Consider the following 22,294-nt stretch of genomic DNA (forward strand, 5'->3'; position numbering starts at 1 on the left):
ATTTTTAAAAAGTTCTTAGTCTTTTTCACTTTTTTAGTCGCTTTAGAACGAATTTATGTGCCGAATTTTTTACAATTTTACCTCTTGTTATTATACTTTTTTGTACCTACCTACCTACTTTCAGTTTACCCTAACGGCGTAAAATAATGGCTGACGATGGAATGGGTTCATGCATTATGTAATTTCAATTCCATTTACAAACATCCGGGCAATAAAACATACTTCAATATTCCTCAATTTATTTACACGAAAAAAAAATATTAAGTACGGATACATTATAACCTTCACGCTTTATGCTTAATTTGTTACATACAAACACTTCAAACAAGTTTTTATCAATATAAGAACATTTTCCAACATACGATATTTAAAGAACATAACATTAACGAAATTTTCAGCTCTAGCGACGCTGATTTTTGAACTGGCAACACCGATGATAATTTTCTAAATTTAACAACAGTAAAATTCATTTTTTTCCCTAAAAAGATGCAATGGTTATAATTTAAGTAGAATTATTTAAAAAAGTAGTAAACAAATATTTCAGTAATTTCATTAAAATCGATAATCGTCTACGATCTAATTGGTTCTTTTTAATTTAAATATCAAAGGTATAATTAAAACTCAGAGCTTGTGTCTGTCCTAACCCTCAGACAGCCCACTGAGTTTCTCGGCGGATCTACTCAGCGGGTCGCGTTTCCGATCCGGTGGTAGATTCTGCGAAGCACGGCTCTTGCTGGGGTTCGCGTTAGCAACGTCGTCAGGTTTGAGCCCCGTGAGCTCACCTACTAGTTAAGGTTACGCTGAAATAGCCTCTCAAGGCTTTCAGGTAGGAACAAAAAAAAGTCTATCCTGAGTTAGGCACGCGCGGGACACCGTGGTGTAAGACAACACGTGCAAATCAAAATATGTACCCATATATTGCTGCCCCGGGGCTCCTGCACTCTGCACTATGAAAGCATTAATTTATACGTTTTGAAATGTAAAGTTTCCAACTGCGCAAATGCTAAAGTGAGTTTCCAACATATATAAATATATATTTATTTCTACAAAAGTCAGAGTTGTCGACTTTAATGTAACTATACATTTGAAATGTCAATAATTTTATAAATTCTTTATTAAATTAATTTCTGTGTTAACACGAAAGATTAACATAACAGAAATAATTTTGCAATTTCGATCGATATTACACAATAAAAAATGTTTTAATCAGATAGTTACATTTCTTCATAAGAGTAATGTTCAAATCCATTCACAACAGCGTAGCGGTGACCCGCGTGCTCACGGGGACTTACAAGCCGGGATTGCCACACCGCGGTACGGCGCTGGGCTATTGCAAACCTTACCGACCACAAGAGCTCACCGTGTTTGAAATATCGATTATAATTGATATTTTCCTTTGTTTGCACATCTAGTATGTGTTTCAGTTAAATATTGATAGATTATGCTACTGAATACTTTTGTTTCGCATACTCAATACATACAATTTGTTCATTCACTTCGTACATTTACGATTTAACAAGGATATAACATAAAACCGAATACGCGAATGAATGTTTTTGAAGTGAAACTTCTTTAGGCGCGTTGAGAGTAAAATTTTAATTGCGACATATTCGTTACAACTAGAGAGAAAAGATACAATTTAGGACGAGCGAGAGTGAGAAAGCGAGCTTGGTTGTTTCTCGTACACATTTTGTTTACAGTCGTCGGCCACCAGATGGCTTTTTCTTAGTTACTCATTGTTCCTGTAGACGGTAGTAACATATTAATCTAATTAAGGATTTCAAAAATATTTAATTTTATTTATTTTTCTATATACATATAATTTAAAATATATATAAATGTTGAAGCGGTCCTTTCTCTTATACACAGCATTCGCCATTACAAGAGAAATTTAATTTAAGGGTGAAAAATGAAGATAAACACAATACTACATACCACCAAAGAAGTTTCACTTCTTTCACGTGCACCAAGTTACGAGCACACCGTTTTCCCAATTTTTTATACATACATATAATTTTCGCTAACTTAATCTAGAAAATTGTTCCATAAAAGTTCTGAGCAAGCATCGTCCGAGGCTTATAACACATTGTTCTCGTGTGGTCATCTCGGATCCTCGTCCAAGTGTGAAGCCTGAACTAGCTCGCCTGGCACGATCGGAGCCACATTCACAATACAACGAACAAACAAACGAAATCACTGGTTCTATTAAAACGTTATTTTTACACCGAACTATAAGTTCGTGCTGTACTAATTATAATATAATTATTCTTGAATTACTGAAGCCATATTACGTCAATGTCTACTTATCGTCAATTACGTCAATATTAATTCTTTTTTATTTTATTATTGCATAGATAGGTGGACCAGCTCACAGCCCACCTGGTGTTAAGTGGTTACCGGAGCCCATAGACATCTACGACGGAAATAGCGCCACCCACCTTGAAATATGAGTTCTCAGTATAATTACAACGGCTGCCCCACCCTTCAAACCGAAACGCATTACTGCTTCACGGCAGAAATAGGCAGAGTGGTGGTGACTACCCGTGCGGACTCACAAGAGCTCCTACCACCAGTAAATCAATTTTACATCTTTATGTAACAATAATAATGAACAAGAAAAGATATGCATCTACTTTGTTAACAGACTATATATTAGTGAGAACAGAAATCAAATTGATAGTAAAAATTATAAATTTCCATCGCCCTTCAAGGCAGACGAGTATACGATCCACTTGATGATAACTAGTCGTGAACATAAAGCAAAACGCTAATCGAATGTACATAACATAAATAACAATTATTGAAAACAAAGGTTTTTTTTTCTTTCAAAAAACTCAGAGCAGTAGATCCTTGTCTCGGCTTCCGACCTGACCTCCCGCTAACCCCTAACGCACCTACCGCCTCACAGCTTCAAGCAATCGACATGACGAACGGACATTTTACCAAACACTCCAACCTCACCGAGTAAAATGGCCACTTAAACGCCTCTTCCCAAACATCTCACGCACCATGGGTATGATAAATATAAATAGAATCAAGAAAATAAAGAAAAGTATCACACTTCTTTAAATACAACAGCCAGGTACACGTGCAGATTTACTTAGGGCTAGCACATGTTTAGATATACTTAGGACTGGCACACCTGCAATATATTTAGGGCTGACGGACGTGCAAAAGTACTTAGGGTTACCACACGTGCAGATATACTTAAGGCTGGCACACGTGCAGGTGTAATTAGAGTTGGCACACGTGCAAATGTATTTAGGGCTAGAACACGTGCAGATATACTTAAGGCTGGCACACGTGCAGGTGTAATTAGAGTTGGCACACGTGCAAATGTATTTAGGGCTAGCACATGTGCAGACATACTTAAGGCTGGCACACGTGCAGGTGTACTTAGAGTTGGCACATCTGCAAATGTACTTAGGGTTAGCACACATGCACATATACTTAAGGCTGGCACACGTGCAGGTGTACTTAGAGTTGACACACGTGCAAATGTACTTCGGGCTTGCACGCCGCGGCAATCGGGCGGAACTACATCTCCCTGCATAATCCTAAATTCTGCCATTTCAGTTGAACACTTTCAAGATCATCGAATAGTTCTCAAAGCGCGCTCTTTATAAATTCATCAAATCAATTATATACAAACTAAATAATTACAAAGGCACATATACATAGCGTTATGTAATTTGAACATTATTTGTACGTCAGTTAATATAATATTTTGCTATTAAACACTAATAACGGGTTTTTGCCACTATATTATTAGTATAAATGAGTTGATTCGAGTGAACCGAAGACTGTGGGTAGAACGCAACGAACAGACAGACCTGACTACCCTCTCATACAGAACAGTTTTCTCTGGACACTTTGAGAAACACTGAATTTTCTTCGACTTTGAGAGACACTGAATTTTACTAACCCTAACTTGACCTTCCAACTCGGAGATATCAGAAACTAATTAAAACTATAAGCGCGGTAAGAATTCAGCACACAGTGTTTGTAATGTACATTAAATGTTAACAATTTAGCTAATTGTTTACATAAATAAATAAAAACGGCTTAAGTCTAAATTTTAGGGCTGCCACGATAACGAAATGACATTATATTATCCTCTTCGTTACTCACGAGTTTTATGCGTAACTAAAAATACCATTACGGGTTTATCTCGCATATGTTACTGTCACTATATTTTATTGGTTGTTTCGAATAATTTACAGTTTTAGTAGCCCGCGGTCGGGGGTCAATGGTCAATGACGTCATTACAATAATATACGCGAGACATATCAACAGTAAAAGTACAATGTATACGCAACTAGTATTTTATTTTATTTAATGTAATGTGAGCGAATCGAATTCTTTTATAGGAAGAGCTATTACATTATTTTATGTTATAAATATAATTTTTGTGTCATAATAGAAAGAAACGATTTATATAAGCAAAGATTATATGTGACCAACTTGATGATAGAGTACTCATATCGATGTGAGTCATTGGCTTGAACGCGAGGAGCGAAGTTGTGTGAAATGTTTTATTTCGTTAATTTAATGTTTCTTCGGTGGTTTATTCACTGTTTAGCGAAATTGCACAAATATGGAAAAATGAAACAGAGCCGAGGTTGTCTCAGTAAATAACAACCACTTTACTTAGACTTATTTCATCTAGTTTCGTTTCATTCAATATCATCTCAGTTGATTCAAGTCTCAAATTAATCAACTTCATCTCATTACGCTTCATATCATAGTATGAGTTAAGTAGAAAATATATGACTTGGTTTAAAGGTCTCGATACCAGACCATAACATATAAAACAAAACCTATCATAGAATGTTATAAAATTATAATTACATATATAAATATAAACGGCTAGTGTCACATCTAGTGTCGACAAATCAATGCTCACTTGAGTCCAAATAAAATTAAATATATAATATATAACAAATAAAAACATGTACACTCAACTCTCGTATGACTTTAAAATATATTAAAATATAATAATTTACTTTATCATGACGGCTGTGTTTTATTATTTTACATCTATTTCTCTCACAGCCGTGAGTCAGTGTTTACGACAAAGACAGAGTCGGACAAAGCTTTTTGTCACTAGAACAATTAAGTGTTAACCCACAACAACAAAAAACCGAAATTATTAATCATTTTCTAAATGCGAATGAATTAGTCTAGTTGTGCCTTTAAATGAATACACATTACGTATATTGAGGAGCGCACGTGCGTGCGTCGGTGCGGGCGCGCACGTGCGGGTGCGGGCGCGCACGTGTCAGTGCGGGTGTCGCGCGTGCCGGCGCCGGCTGTGCGCCAGCAGGGCGCCGCCCCCCGCGCCGCACAGCTCCCCCTCGCGCCACACGCAGCCCCGCGCCCCCCCGCACGAGTGTCTGTCGACAAGCGCACCGAGCGGACGTTAGTTGTATCACAGAGCATTCATTGTTACGCTGTACTGATTTACTTATTACGCACGTGGCGGGAGGCTTCACTAAAACTTACCGAACCATATGATAAGGCACGTGTTGCGTGGAGATCCACTCTAGGGCTCCGCTGACGTCCAGAAGGTTCGCGCAGCCCACGAACTTGTTGGCGCTCGGACACGAGAAGAATACTGTTACACGATGACCCTCCTGGAATATTGAAACAAATGAATGTAACATCAGTGCTCGTACGTTACAAAGTACAAAGTAGGAGAAGAATAAAGACTGGAGTTGGAGACTGGAGTTGTAGTACAATACAATCCTCACCATTTTAGCTTTCTGCAGTCTTTTGGCGATGTTCTGCGCGAACACGTAGCTGCCCGTGCTGTAGGCGGCCTCCAGCGCGTGCAGCTCGTCCACCTTTATCATGAACTGCTTCGCGTTCCCCTCCGCGCCCTCGCCGTACTTCTCCATGTTGGGCATCATGACCTTTCCGTTCGGAGACATAGGGCTCTTAGGGCCATTGTACTGCGGCGAGAAGCCTTGAGGCATCACGTCGCCCCTCCAGCCGGGCCTTCCCTGGCCGTTCCTGAAGTAGTTCGGGTAGAAGGTATTCTGGTACTCCGGCTGGCTGTACTGCGGGTAGTACTTGTCGTGTCTGTACTGATCTTCTTCCACCCTCATTCTCCAGTTTGGCGAGTCTAAGGTCAAGGGTTTGGGACGTTGGCCGATGCCGCTCGGTTGACTCAAGCCCACGTTCTTCTCTTCGGCTCCGAGGATATGGACGACGGTGTTCAGGATCTGGTCGTCCAGGGGCGTCGTGGGCTTGGCCGGGTTCGACATGCGTCTGATGACCAAAGCGCAGAGCTTCTGTCGCAGGTAGCAAACGCTGATGGCGTCGGACGCGTCTGCCGTGAAGGCCATCCAGTCGTCCAGCGCGAGCACGGCCGTGTCCGGGGACGCGTTGCTCTCGTCGGCCTCGCTGTCCGAGTCGCTGGACAGCCCCGGGGGGTTGGCGCGCTGGGTGAGCGCCCCGGGGGGCAGCCGCAGCGGGCCGCCGAACAGCGCCACGGTCAGCGGCGTCACCAGGGTGTTGCACCGAATGAAACAGAACCGTCCCGCTCGCGAGATCTCTTCGAACACGACCCAGTCGGTAGGAACATTGATGACCGATTTTTGGGAGCCCGTGATACCGCCGCCCTTGTGCAAAGTGGAACTGGGATGGAATGCCACTTTGACTTCTTTCGAAGTTCGCAAAGTACCGGTGTCCCTGTCCACGCGGGCTATGGACGGATACAGGCCGCTAACTAGCACAGCTTTCACCACATGCCACTTCTCAGAGTTCAAGTTTACGTCTTTGATGTCTCCCGATCCTCGAGCTTTGACGAGTCCCAGTGCTCTTAATTGGGCCAGCAATTGAGATCTGTATCCCACGATCATTTCCATGGTGGCTCCGCATATAAGGTTCTTCGTACAGAAAGCTCTTTCGTTTCCATTCGCTCGCGCTGTCTGCCAAGCTTGGAAAGCTCTTAACAAGGCCATATGGTCGGAGTAGCTGTCGGCTGCGAACTCTTTTCGAGCCGCACTTCCTCTCTTCCTGTTTTCAGGGTTCAAAGATATTTGGAAAGGTTCTTTATTCGCGAGACTGCACACTATGGTCAATATAGGGTCGAGGCACTTCATCACGCACGCGTAAAGCAACATCTTCCCTAACTTGGGCTCCACGGTCAGGTCTAGTAGATGTTGGCCGATCTCCGTCAAGTCCTCCATGGGGGTCAGAGCCCCTATGGTCTTCAGTAACGTGACCGCGTTTCTGACGGCCAGGAACGAGGGAGGCTCCAACGCTTTGGACAGGAAGTCAGCGATGGGCGTGTTCCCGGGCGCCAGCAGCTTGGTGTGCAGACACAGCTCCTGGAGGGGCACGCGGAGGATCTCCGGCACGGAGTTGAGCGGCAGGGTCTGGAAGCGTCGCTTGGAGCACATGTGGAAGCAGTGGCCGGGCTTGGTCCTGCCCGCGCGGCCGGCGCGCTGCTGGCAGCAGGCCCGCGAGCTCCACACGCACTGCAGCGTGCACACGCCGCCGTTGGACTCGTAGTACTTCTCCTTCACCTTGCACGAGTCCACCACGAACACCACGTCGTCGATCGTGATGGACGTCTCCGCGATGTTGGTCGAGACGATGATCTTCCTGGCGTTGGGCAGCGCGTTGAACACCTTCTTCTGGTCGGCCGTCTGCATGTTGCTGTGCAGCGTGAACATTTGGTACTTCTGGGCGTTCATCTCCGGACAAGACTGGATCATGTCCCTCAGTGTTACTATGTCGTCGTAGCCCGGGAGGAACACCAGTATGCTCCCCTTCGGCAGCGTGACGTGGATGTACTTTATGAGAGCCAGCATCAGATCGTGGTCTATGAGTTCCTCGGAGAAGGTGTGGTGGTAGACGTCGAGGAGGAAGTTGTCGCCGTCGTTGTCCTCCAGGTTTTCCTTGGAGTCCTCGGTGAGGTTGAAGGTGGCGAGTAGCTTGGCAGACTCGGCGTGTCCGCTGTCCACGGCGTAGTCGTATGCCGTCTTGCCGTCTTTGTCTTTGGCGGATGGATCGGCACCTGGCAATTATTAAAAATGAATTTACATTTTTAATACCCTCGAGAAGGCAAAAGATTAAAAGGACGACTGTTCCTAAGTTGGGCAGACGACATAAAACCCGTTGCGTGCTCTACGTGGAAGAGGAAATGCCACGACCGGGACTTATGGCAGGATTTGGGTGAGGCCTATGCGAAAGCAAAACAATCTTTGCCAATGTCAAATGTTTAGCAAATTACATTAATAGTATCTGTGTACCTAAATATGAATTAAGATTGTTAATAAAGGCTTCTTTATCTTTATTCTGCCAATGCCGGTTCTAGGCCCGGATGAGAAAAGCGGAGAGTTGGAGTTCGACCTTTCCACCTTAAAACATTCAACGCCGAATGTCGAGCGGCGGTTAATTAGCCGGACCCAAATAAGGCTTCAGCGGCTTCGAAAACCTAAGTCTCTTCTAAAAGCACAGCCGTGGAACGACGCGGGAACCCACCACGTGTATTTTCCCAAGAAAGCCTCATGAGGCCACGACCCTCAGGATTGATGATTATCTACGCAAGGATCTTTGTCCTATGTTTTTAATTATTATTATTTTACTCCTACAATTGCCTACACGCAGACGAGCGTACAGCCCACCTGGTGGTGAGTGGCCACTATAGCTCACGGGCATCAGCAACGCCAGGGCCACTGCCGTGCCGCTGCCTGTTTAAGTAGTTAAATGCCGCCACCTACCTCGGGACATGAGTTATAAGATCTCAATTTTAACAGTACGTGTGGCAGTTTGCTGATGTCCATGGGCGACAGTAACCAATCATCATTAGGTGGACCATATGTTCGTCTGTCTACAAAGACAGTAAAAAAATTATTTTATCAAGGCGGTCTGGGTACAGTAGACCCTCGCGTCGGTCGCGGTGCGTGTGTGCCGTACCCATGTGCAGCAGCTGGTGCAGCGTCTCGGGCAGGGCGCGCGCCGCCGCCGCCATGAGCCCCGAGCGGCCCGAGCGGCTGTGCGCGCACTGCACGGGCACGCCCTCCGACAGGTACATGTACAGCAGCTGGCAGAACGAGTCCTGGAACCACAACCGACCATCCTACCATCGTCACTCTTGCTCACGACCCACCTGGTGTTATTTTTCTAATGAAATACGTACTCAACAAATGTTCACAATTGCCTTCCACGGTGAAGGAATAACATCGTGTAATAAAAATCAAACCCGCAAAATTATAATTGGCGTAATCATTGGTGGTAGGACCTCTTGGGAGTCTGCACGGGTAGGTACCACTACCCCGCCTATTTCCGTCGTGAAGCAGCAATGCGTTTCGGTTCGAGAGGTGGGGTAGCCGTTGTAACTATACTGAGACCTTAAAACTTGTATCTCGAGGTGGGTGGCGCATTTACATTGTAGATGTCTATGGGCTCCAGTAACCACTTAACGCCAGGTAGGCTGTGAGCTCTTCCATCCAACTAAGCAATAAAAAAATAAATAAAAAAAAGCACTCTCGATTGACTTCCACGGTGAAGGAATAACATCTATACTATTAATATTATAAAGAGGAAAGATTTGTTTGTTTGTTTGTATTGAATAGGCTCCGAAACTACTGACCCGATTTCAAAAATTCTTTCACTTTTTGGAAGCTACACTATTCCCTAGTGACATGGGCTATAATCTTTTTTTGAAAAAAATTAGGGAACCTTACTAAACCTCCAATAATGCAACCCAAGGTGTAAAAAAATTACCTAAAATATTATTTACATCGCGTGCCCTGCGAAAACTATTGATGAATTTCAAGGTGGATAGCGCATTTACGTTGTAGATGTCTGTGGGCTCCAGCAACGACTTAACACTAAGTGGGCTGTGAGCTCGTCCACCCATCTAAGCAATAAAAAAAAAAGTGGTCACCGGAGCCCACAGATCAACAACCTCAATGCCCATCTTGAGACATGAGTTCTAAGTCTCGGTTTTTACAGTACAGTGACCATCCTACCCTTCCATATTTCCCTACCTATGAAACCTATGCACCTGATGGTACCTACCCGTGCGAACTCACAAGACCACTTAACAGCAGGCGGACCGTGAACCCCTTCACCCGTTACTAGGTAATAACAAAACGCTTAACTAAGAAAAATCCTTATTAACATTCTTGTAGGAACGTTAACGCTCCTTAATATTTGAACGGTTTGTAGAATCTCTTTGTAAAGTAACACGTGATCCGTAAAACAATTACTTTTATGCGTACAAGTTGACAAAAATAATAATTAAAAAGACAATACAAGATACCTTACTTCTACCTACTACCGACCTATTTAAAAAGTATTGTTGAATTAATCCAGAAATAAAAAAAAATATAAATTAAAAAAACAAGACACGACCAATGATTACATTTTTAAACAACACATAACAAATTCATTAATTAAAAAAAAATTAAAACTACTTAAAATCTTATACATTTGTAATATCTAAACAAGACTTGTGGTGAACAAGTTTCACATTTCGCCAATAGATGGCGGCACTCGTACCTTATTCGTACAACCTTCGATAAAAATATTTTTTAAACAAATTACCGAATTAAATAATTATAAATAATTTTTAAAGGGGGAGCAACGGTCCAATTTACGATAAATAAAAAAATGAAAATAAAAAAATATTCTAAAATTATACATTTTAGGGTGAAATTCCTGAATCGCGCTAACGATATTGTGTCAAATTTCGTATATAAGGTCTCGGCGGCGCCTTCAGAGTTATCCCACTGCTAAAGGACATAGGTCTTTCTTCAAACTATATTTTTGAGCGCGATTCGCACTACGTTTGCAGTGTCGAATGCCATGAAATAAATCTTGACTAAATTAGTTTACAAAGTAGATTGGAAATACTAAATTTATTAGATCCTGGAGCAATAACTATTTTAACGAAACATTGTTTTGATAAAGTTTAATATGAAAATTACCTCATTTTTTCTTTAAATATGTGTTAATATCAGCAATTTATAAATTTAGAACTTTTAGGAAACCAATTATAATTTTATGCAATTGCTATTTGCTGCTCTTATATATGTAGTGGTGAATAAAAATCGATTCTTAGAAGCCATTTACATAATTATTATCCATATTTGAAGAGTGCCTATGTCGTAAAATAAGTATGTATCTATGCCTAGCCCTGAGAGCTTGATACTCTTATATTCGATTTCACATCTCATACGTCAATAGTCATTATTGCTTTTGTATTTAGTCAGATCCGTAAATTTGTCTGGTAATTTCTCGTTTACATTAAAATACCTGTTGTACATAATTGTTATGAAAACACTGTTGATACGCCTGCCTAATTTGCACCATATTTACATGAATAAAGTAAATATGTACTCTGTTCAGACTACGGAACAACCGAACGAGTCAATGGTAGATGAGCAATTGCGAGGTGGCTACAGTCACGCCGGCATAGTAGCCAGACACTTTCTTCTTCTTCTTTCTTTCCTATTACCCTCTGCTGGGGTTTAGGGCTCGAATCAAACCATTCTATTTACATCGGTTATTTTATTAATTTATTTCTTTATTTGAGTCGACTATTATTAAAGCCGGCAATCTGACTTTTGGACAATGATTGGTAAATCAGAAAAACGAATTATTGACTTTGTATTCCATTGGCAGTCACAAAACTCTTCGGAACGACATCTTAGATAAATAACAGGTTAACTATTAACCTTTATTTAATGCAGGTTTTGAACCGTATTCTTTGAAGGAGACGATTATATTCAAATCAATCTGTATTGACATATCAATAATTTTTTTTTGTCCAAATGCACAGATTGCCACCTTTGATAATAGACGACTCATTTATAGCCAGACACCTATTATGCATAAATTCTATTTTCGATTGCTTAGTTCGTTAATTATTAACATGGAATGTTGAGATGCTGTCTGACTGCGCATCTGTGTATGCCCCACAAGCCTTTTAGTCGATCCAAGCATCACTTTCCGCCACCACAATTTGTATACATGTACATATTTCTATTTCACTTTTATTTGTATTATATTTCAAACCTGATCCTTAAAGTATTTAGTATGTTTGTATTAAATTTTAGATCCTCTATTCTGTTTTCTATGTAAACGAAATGTTTTAACCGAAATTATGATAATACAAAAGCAATAAATAACCAGACGAAGTTAATTCAAGAGTAAAACTAACCAAGCTGCCTTCCTTGAAGCATTCATCGATGAACTCGTCCATGTCTGCCTGCAGACCTGCATCCAGAACATTCTCCTTTTCTTCTTTAACTTCCTTGCTTGGTCCGTCTTCGGCTTTTTGAGCTTGAAAGAAAACCGTATGTAAGTTGTGGCTGGGCGCTATGACCCTACACAGGTGGTGGTCTGGAGAACCGTTCTGTGAAGCAGTCGTGGGTTCAGGCGGAATCTAGACTTCAATCTCATATCTATATCTATACTAATATATAAATCTACAGTGCTTTTTACGGATGTTCCGTTATAACTACCGAACCATGCATCCGATTGACTTCAAACTTGGTATCCATGTAGAAAATACATGTACTTAATGGATAGGCTAATATTTATATGAGTGTTGGACTCCCTACACCAGTTGCGAGGGCCTTAATGATGAGAATCTTTGTGGGGGTGAGAAATAATGATCAATACTAATATTATAAAGCTTAGAGTTTTTGTTTGAACGCGCTAATTTCAAGAACTACTGGTCCGATGTTGAAAAATCCTGTGTTAGATAACCCATTCATTGAGAAAGACTATAGGCTATATAACATCACGGTAAGACCAATACAAGTGGAGCAGCAATAACGAATGTTTCAAAATAAGGGTTTAAATAGCTCCTTAACATTCTATAATTCAAAAATATTTTCACTTTCTACGTAAATGAAGTGTAGGGTAAAATTTAGCGTTATGCCAAAGTAACTCCACTCCACGCGGACGGAGTCGCGGGCAATAGCTAGTGTGAATTATAAATGGCCAGCGAAGCAGACGGGTACTAGCTGTATCTGATAAGATCACGGTAAGTGCCAACATTTCTGTCATTCGGTCCGGTTTCGACAACATGTCCTTCTTCGAACGAGGCTTGTGGAGAGTATTATTAAGCGGTAAGCAGCGGCTAGACTCTGCCCCTGGCATTGCTGAAGTCCATGGGCGACGGTAACCACTCACCATCAGGTGGGCCGTATGCTTGTCTGCTTACACGGGCAACGAAAAAAAAAAAGTTTGCTGCTAACACCTCCGGGTTTCGACCCCACGTCCCGTGGGAGCGAGGGCAGCGTAGTCTATGGGCGGGTGCACACCGCGGGTCGCCAACCCAAAGTCGAAATGTCATCTTACTCTCCAGCTGCGACCAGTAGCTCCTGCCAGACTTCAATTTATTCTTCAGTTCCTTTTCAACTTGAACCATTTTCGGCGTTCTGTATTTGGTTATCTTCAGTACGTCTTCGAGATAGTACCGCTGGACCTCGTGGAGCCGCCCCGGAATGGTTATCACCGGGCAGTTGTTGAAGTACCTATCAAGGGATATTGAAAAGTATTATAATTGTATTGTGCGCCCACTACACAGAGTGTAAACAGACTGAATGAAAAATTACTAATAACTAGCTGACCCGGCAGAATTCGTAGTGCCTCAATCAATAAATAAAATACCTAAACTTTTGTATAAAATAAACTTAAAACAAACAAAAGGAATCCGTCCGACGGGAATACATCAAAGGAAAAACAAAATTGTTATTTTTATTTAATTCCGAGCATTTTCATATTTATCTACCTTTTAAACCTTCTCTGGACTTCCACAGATAATTGAAGACCAAAATTAGCCAAATCGGTCCAGCCGTTCTCGAGTTTTAGCGAGACTAACGAACAGCAATTCATTTTTAATAGGTTGGGGAAAAGTCTTTTCGCATTATAGTATGTATGAACTTGTAATAAAATCTCTTTGGGTATATTGTATCTGGCTGGTTTTGGTATCATTAAAAGTTTAAATTTTAAAGAAGATAATTCCAAATTCAAACTAGGAAATTGTGTGATTTTTATTTATTTTTCGTACTGTCAAGATGAGTGAATCTAATGAAGAAATTCGATACATTTTAAAATTTTACTACAAAAAAGGGACAAACGCAACGCAAGCCGCAAAAAAAAATGCGATGTTTATGGACCTAGCGCAGTGTCTGTGAGAAGAGCACAAATTTGGTTTAAGCGTTTTTAATCCGAAAATTTTGATGTCAAAGATGCACGCCGCTCTGGTCGCCCTATTACGGATAAAATGCCGTTAAAAACTCGTTACAATTTTTACAAAATATGTAAAAATAAAGTCGGCACTGGGAGGGTTAAGTTACAACCTGGAGAATATCTGCGTGTCCATGGTGGCGGACATGAGCACGAGCTTGAGGTCCTTGTGCTTGGGCAGCGCGTCCCTCAGGGCGATCAGCAGGAAGTCGCTGAACTTGTCGCGCTCGTGGACCTCGTCCACCAGTATGTGGGTCACGCCTGGAACGAGCAGGGGCCCCAGGTCAGCGACATCACGTCACGCTACATTACGCTTCGTACAACCATATTTATTAATAACATATTTTCCTAATCAAATAATTTCAAACCTTATACATATGTCGATAAAGTTTTATTTAAAAAAGCATTAATGTTATTGACAGAACTAGCGGCCCGCTCCGGCTTCGCTCAGGTCTTTAACAAAAATTTCAACGATATTTGACGTTGTTTTATTTTTTTAAATTAAAGAACACTTATTGCTACATAACTATAAGTAAATAATAATGTGTTCTACATAGTTGTAGTACATTATTTTATTCTATCATGAATAGTTTTCGCGGGGCACACGATGTAAAGAATATTTTAGGTAATTTATTTACGCCTTCGGTTACATTATTGGAGTTTTAGCAAGGATCCCTAAATTTTTTTAAAAGAGATTATAGCCCATGTCGCTCGGGAATAGTGTAGCTTCCAAACAGTTAAAGAATTTTTCAAATCGGTTCAGTAGTTTCGGAGCCTATTCAATACAAAACAAACAAACAAATCTTACCTCTTTATAATATTATAAGTATTAAGTATAGATAATAAGATTTGGAGAGATCGCTTTTAGGATGATACTGCGACAATAACGACAAATCATGAGTGAACAGAGTAAAACATAGAGGGACCATCTGGTGCTAATCTGGTTACTAGAGCCCGTGGGCATCAATGTCAAACCATCTTGAAACATGAAGCCAAACTCTCATTTGCATTCATTCATCCTTTAGAGTAACGAATGAAATTTGTCTGTGCGCCTGTACAACAAAATCCCACAAGATGTTCAGAACCTACATATGAGTCGTCTATTATCAAAGGTGGCAATCTGTGCATTTGGACAAAAAAAATGTTATTGATATGTCAATACAGATTGATTTGAATATAATCGTCTCCTTCAAAGAATACGGTTCAAAACCTGCATTAAATAAAGGTTAATAGTTAACCTGTTATTTATCTAAGATGTCGTTCAGAAGAGTTTTGTGACTGCCAATGGAATACAAAGTCAATAATTCGTTTTTCTGATTTACCAATCATTGTCCAAAAGTCAGATTGCCGGCTTTGATAATAGTCGACTCATATACATAGGTTTAAGAAAACTATTAAAGAACATCTGTGCAATAAAGCTTACTATAAAGTCAATGATTATCTAGAAGATTGCACAAAGTGGGAATGAGTTGCTCGCTCCAGGCATTTCAATATTGTAGTAATAGTTGTTACGTTATAATACTCATTGTAAATTCATATTTTAAAAAAAATTTAATATGTAAAAAAAAAAAAAAACATGCCCGCTGAGTTTCTTGCCAATTCTTCTCAGGACGGAGGCTAGTTCTTGTGAATTGGCGATAGTTTTTTTTTTTTGACGTTCAACAAGTATGTACTTTCATTTATGTTGAATAAAATTTTTTGATTTGATTTGATTTGATTTGAATCAAAAACAATTAATGACCGAATTATGTAACTAAATTTTTATTCACTTCCATAAATGTATATAGGGTGTATATAATTACCAACGTGGAAGCCTGCCGAACCTGCTTCACAGAAAATGTGAAGGAACACCTACTGAACATACCTGCTAATTTTTATATATTCCAGAATTTCTGTAAATGAAATGGTTGTCTGGAAGATATCACTTTTAGCTATAAGACCGCCTATCGTACAAATGTATCTGCTTGTTTTTGAATGTAAATTGTGTTTTGGTGTGCAATAAAGTGTATTTTTTTTTATTGCTTAGATGGGTGGACGAGCTCACAGCCCACCTGGCGTTAAGTGGTTACTGGAGCCCATAGACATCTACAACGTAAATGCGCCACTCACCTCGAGATATAAGTTCTAAGGTCTCAAGTATAGTTACAACGGCTGCCCCACCCTTCAAACCGAAACGCATTACTGCTTCACAGCGAAAATAGGCAGGGTGGTGGTACCTACCTGCGTGGACTCTCAAGAGGTCCTACCAGCAGTAATAAAGTAAGTGTATTCTCTCTCTCTCTATCTCTCTCTACCGAACTTAAATAGTCCCAATTAACATAGGTACATACCAGTAAGTGCACTGTCTCCTCCCATGAGGGTCCTGAGCAGCACCCCGTTGGTACAGTAAGTGAGCACCGTTCGAGGACTGACTCTCGACTCCAGACGGATCTGGTAGCCAATTGACTGTCCTATTTTCTCCATCCTTTCATACGCCACCTAAAAATGATATTAATGCATCATAGTTTTTTTTTAAGTTCAACTCTGATTGCCGTGTAGGTCACGGATGCTCTAGGCGGCGCACGAAGTAATTATATCGATTTCTGTTACTAAACGCCCGGATGACTTTGCCTTCTTTTATTTTTAATGTATGTTTTAGTCTTTTACGTTTCTTAGAGATAGGTTCATTCTCAGTATCTTCGGGTTCGTCTCTCCCAGTCTACTGGAAATTCCGGTGCCTTAACATAAATCATAACATAATTACTTGAGTTCGCCGCGTAGGGCACCGGTGACCTACATGGCAATCAAAAGGTTAAGATTGATGTTATACTAATATTATAAAGCTGAAGAGTTTATTTGTTTAAACGCGCTAATCTCAGGAATTAATGATCCGATTTGAAAAATTATTTCAGTGTTAGATAGCCCATTTATCGAGGAAGGCTATAGGCTATATGACATCACGCGGATAATACAAGCGGAGCACCAATAAAGAATGTTTCAAAGTCGGGTTTTTTTTTCCCTTTTGAGAGTTTCCGCTGCGTGCGCTGCAGAAACGGTTAAAGTTTCGCTAAAATAATGTATGACAGAATTGTTCCCCTTTAAAAGTCCTAAAAAAAAGACCGCGACAGCATATGTCTCTATGTTAAGGTTGACTCACTATAACGTTTTTTATGCTAACCAAATTTGTTTTAAAATAAAGCAGTATTTGTGAAGTATTCCACGCGAACGAAGTCGCGGGCAAAAGCTAGTTTAGAATAACATTATTGTACAGCTACATAGGAGGAGCTACATACAGGAGTCCTCAACAGAGCGAAGCGGTACTTCACGCCTGGACAAAGGCTTTTGCTTTATAAAGCACAAGTCCGGCCTCGCGTGGAGTACTGCTCCCATCTCTGGGCCGGGACCCTCAAATACCAGCTTCTTCCATTTGACTCCATACAGAGGAGGGCCGTTCGGATAATCTCATTCTCACGGATCGTTTGGAACCTCTGGGTCTGCGGAGGGACTTCGGTTCCCTCTGTATTTTGTACCGTATGTTCCATGGGGAGTGCTCTGAGGAATTGTTCGAGATGATACCGGCATCTCGTTTTTACCATCGTACCGCCCGCCACCGGAGTAGAGTTCATCCATACTACCTGGAGCCACTGCGGTCATCCACAGTGCGTTTCCAGAGGTCTTTTTTGCCACGTACCATCCGGCTATGGAATGAGCTCCCCTCCATGGTCTTTCTCAAGCGCTATGACATGTCCCTCTTCAAACGAGGCTTGTGGAGAGTAATAAACGGTAGGGAGCGGCTTGGCTCTGCCCCTGGCATTGCTAAAGTCCATGGGCGACGGTAACCACTCACCATCAGGTGGGCCGTACGCTCGTCTGCCTAAAAAGCAATAAAAAAAAAAAAACATAGGTAGGTCTGCGTACTGATTGGTTAAGGTTAAAATTGAAGAAGAACTCCTTACCCTTTCGGCTACAGACACAGCTGAAATTCTCCTCGGCTGGGTGCAGTACAGTCTGGCTGGAAGACCACGTTGTTGACAATACTCCAGCACCAGTTGTGGAAGCTGTGTTGTTTTTCCACACCCTGTAGCTCCGGCTACTATAATGACCTGAAATTTTATAGTCGTATTTTGTTTGTTATTAAATTGAATAACAGGTTCGTGAATGCTCGTCGTCGTGCCCTAAAGGATAAGACGTCCGGTGCATTCGTATATAGCTATGCACCGGTGTTCGAATCCCGCAGGCGGGTACCAATTTTTGTAATAAAATACGTACTTAACAATTGTTCACGATTGACTTCCACGGTGAAGAAATAGCATCGTGTAATAAAAATCAAACCCGCACAATTATAATTTGCGTAATTTACTGGTGGTAGGACCTTTTGTGAGTCCGCACGGGTAGGTACCACCGCCCCGCCTATTTCTGCCGTGAAGCAGTAATGCGTTTCGGTATGAAGGGTGGGGCAGCCGTTGTAACTATACTGAGACCTTAGAAATTATATCTCAAGGTGGGGGCGCATTTACGTTGTAGATGTCTATGGGTTCCAGTAACCACTTAACACCAGGTGGGCTGTAAGTTCGTCCACACATCTAGGCAATAAAAAAAATGCTCTTGACACATAAATATAAATAAGTGCTTGTGATGGTGGTTTTGCTGTACCAAGTTTTAATCAGATTTGTTCTTTTAAAAACCCAACTTTTCCTTTCGTTTCAAATCATATGTAGTAGATAAATAGCATTCGGGTAATGCTGAGGAAAAGTAAGCATTTCTGTTTTGGAGGTTGCCCATCTACATTCAGTTTTTCTGCATGTACAAAAAATAAAGCAGTTAGTTATATTGCCTATGGCAGTAACATTATAATTTAATTTTATTTAATTTAATTTTATTTATTCGGTACCAACATGTTATACATCAGCACAGAACATTACAGGTACTGACTGTATGCATTGAAAAAAAAAAGAGGTTAATTATATAAAAAAAACATATATAACATTACATGAAGACCTTACATTATTACACATTTACTACCAAATACGCTATTACTTAATTGAAAAAACTCCTTGAGCAAGGCTGTAGACTTCTCGTCTAAAACTGTCAACAGTGCCAGCAAAAACGTTCAGAGAATACTTGTTATGCAAATTATTTAATTCCCCAACTAGTCTGCTGAGAGGCGCGTTCTTACCAATCAACTGCAGGTTGTAATTTTAATGAAAGAGATGCCATTTGCACTGGAACATAGGTAACTGTTGTACCACAAGTGTAAGCTGGTAAAATTTTAACTATAATTTTTACCTCTTTTTCTACAAACCTGATTGTGAACGATGGCATTCATTAAATCTTGCCTCTGCTCATAAACAGGAAGTTTCTCTCTGAATTTCAATAAATCTGGATTGTATGTTGTGTTTGGAATCTGAAATTGATTAAAATAAGACTAATCATTGTTTTCATTATTGTTAATGCAATTATTTTAATGCTAGTGTCCTCAACTGGTGCATATATTTGTGAATCTTATGAATCTTTATTATGAAAAATACCAATAATTTAAGGAAAATGTTGGAATATATCAAACATATGATAAAGGGCTGCCTATTGTAGATAACGCAACTGGTACCGGTATAGGCACAGAAGGTTAATACTGAAATGTTCCCATTGTATACTTTCCTGACAGCCATCTGAAAAATACTGTTCATTTTACTGTGTCATTTCAGATGATACTTTATTCATGGTCTTTGCTGCATGTGAACTATACACTACTATAAGAATATTCAACAGGTCATAGTATTTTATTATATTATTGATTTAAAGCTGAATAATACATTATTGCAGAGGAGTAATTTGAGACTCTTATCTCTCACTGTCTTTCTTCATGACATATTATAAGATTTTAACAGAGACAAGTAGAAAAATTCCATACATATTTATTAAATACAATACTGATTTTTTTACTACCCCAAGCTTACATAAATAATAATAGAGATTAAAGTATGAAATTGCCATTTTATTGTAATAGATACTTCGAATTGACATAGAACCTTCATGGTTTGAGATTTTTGAGTGGAACCTTTTTAAAATGTACCTATGAGATTCTTCTTTTAAAAAATGTGCAACATTCGATTATCGATTTTCAGTAGTTTTTTTTATTCAGTTTAGATAAGAAAGATGGGTACTTCGAAAATTTAAGTGATTTTTTAATATGAGTTACGGCGTGGAACTAATGCTGCTGGAACAGCTCACAATATCAATGTTGCAGCAATATAAGCAACAGCTCGCAATATAAGCACCATAGCTTCCAGTTTTTTATTTGAATTAAAATTCCCTGATGTTATCTTGATTGAGAATGTCTAACGTTGCACATAGTTACTAATTATTTGTCACTAATTATTCAAATGAAATTTGTAACAAACCTGTGCAACTCCATTATTGAGCTGCCCCAAACTCTTGTGCGAGAGTTGAGGGCTTCTTTCCTTTTCAGGACAGCTGCTTAAATCATCCTTCTCTTTGTTAGTGATGGGAAAAGTATTTGATAGCTCTGCAATGCTACACCTCATGTTTGAGTCCAAAATGAGTTTTGCATCATTTTGTATTATTGATGATCCTACTCTTTTGTAGACTGTTAAATAGCGGTTGACACCTGGGAATATGATTTTAGTAATTATATACTGTATTGAAATTATCAAAAATTATTTTTGCTTTCGAATAGCACAATATTTAACCTATTTTTCATCCGCAAATTATTAGAAATAAATTAAACGCAAGATAACTTTTAAGATCATTTGAAATTGCAAAATGTTACACAAATTTGTAAAGTAATCTAAATGTAATGTTTTAAAATAGTATATTGTATTTCAACAATTGAGTTCCTTAACAACTTTTCATGCCCATGATTTAGCAAAGAGTGAATTAATATAATTCATTTGATGAATCATAACAGAAACATATTTTTATTTTTGTGATAAAAGATGATACCTTTCCCGCGCGATTTCGATTTGAGTCCTAATTTAACAACAGTCTCATGAATAAAACCGCGCTCTTGAGCCGACAAGAACGATGGAAACTTAAGTTCGGTTTCGTTGTCATCACTGATGAACTTGTCCAACTGAATTTTCAGCGCTATGCTCACTGACTCCGCAATGGGGAAGTGTTTGTTCCCAGAACTTCGTTTCCCCTTTTTAGAACTCATTGTTAATGAACACTACTAGCTACCTGAAAACAACGATAATATACCACTACGTTTCTCTGTAAATAACTCAAGATACAAAATACATGGTATTCTTTAATTTGTTTACATAAGCAAAACTAGGCACGAAAATACTTTGCAATTCCCGTTTCACAGATTAAACACATTCGTAAATTGTTTAATGTACGGTATACTGTCACTCACTTTTAGGACATATTTCTTTTTGACGTAATTCTATTTTTCATCAGGAAAGGCGACGGTATTAACAAACAAACCGTAATCGTAAATAAATTCTGTCTGTTGGAATCATTTTTTTCTCTCTTTTGAATTTCATAGGTATTATTAATATTTTTTCATAAAAATATGTATGTTATATTATTATCTTTACCTTTACATATATTTTCACCATGTACAAAATAAGGAACTACTTTAACTTGATTTTGATAGGATTTTTTGATGGAAGCGCCAGGAAAGAAGCTGTGTGAATTGTTTTATTTTGTCTATTTAGTGTTTCTTCAGGTTGAAATGGGTAATAACGGTAAATTATTAACTATTTAGTATTTGTGAAAGTGTACAAATGTGGCAAAATGAAACAAAGCCGTTGGACGTAATGTTGGAGTTTGAATATGAAAGTATTTGAAAGTAATGGCCGGCAATACTTGACACATGTAAGGTTACAGATTTCGAATATTGGAATTATTTTAAATGTTTAAAACAAATAATTGTGTTCTCGTCAGTGAATACAATGACTTCTTATCTAGACAAGGTCAGAGCAACATCTAAGAGTTTTATAAAAATAAAATAAATGGTGTAATAGTGTACACTTTGCAATATAATTATAATGAAGCAGTGTGTTTTTAAATAGCCGCTCATCAATTTACAGAACCCAATCTCCTCAAATTTAACCGTCCAGCACGTAGT

At 39.7% G+C, this 22,294-nt stretch overlaps 1 protein-coding gene across 1 annotated transcript; it reads right to left on the reverse strand.

Annotated features, from left to right (window-relative positions):
* Positions 1–222: 222 nt before the first annotated feature.
* LOC101742443 (3'-5' RNA helicase YTHDC2) lies at positions 223–21,588 on the reverse strand. The gene is made up of 13 exons (XM_012689478.4): positions 21,483–21,588; positions 21,163–21,399; positions 20,601–20,827; positions 19,505–19,606; positions 18,159–18,305; positions 16,554–16,701; positions 14,337–14,484; positions 13,333–13,508; positions 12,185–12,306; positions 8,932–9,073; positions 5,754–8,029; positions 5,506–5,636; positions 223–5,396 (listed from the first exon to the last, which is right to left on the reverse strand). Exons 2-13 carry the CDS (start codon positions 21,374–21,376, stop codon positions 5,282–5,284), a joined length of 3,948 nt encoding a protein of 1,315 aa, XP_012544932.2. The 5' UTR covers positions 21,377–21,399; positions 21,483–21,588; the 3' UTR covers positions 223–5,281.
* Positions 21,589–22,294: the final 706 nt, after the last annotated feature.

This window comes from Bombyx mori, chromosome 21 (genome assembly GCF_030269925.1).
Source record: "Bombyx mori chromosome 21, ASM3026992v2".
Classification (NCBI taxonomy): domain Eukaryota; kingdom Metazoa; phylum Arthropoda; class Insecta; order Lepidoptera; family Bombycidae; genus Bombyx; species Bombyx mori.

Bases quoted from the DNA above. Each gene is read 5' to 3' on its own strand.
- LOC101742443 (XM_012689478.4), bottom strand. From the start codon at position 21,376: ATGAGTTCTAAAAAGGGGAAACGAAGTTCTGGGAACAAACACTTCCCC. The intron at 13,509-14,336 runs GTTGTAACTTAA...ATCCCTTGATAG, and splicing joins GACACGCAGATATTCTCCAG to GTACTTCAACAACTGCCCGG. The intron at 5,637-5,753 runs GTGAGGATTGTA...TCAATATTCCAG, and splicing joins GACTGCAGAAAGCTAAAATG to GAGGGTCATCGTGTAACAGT.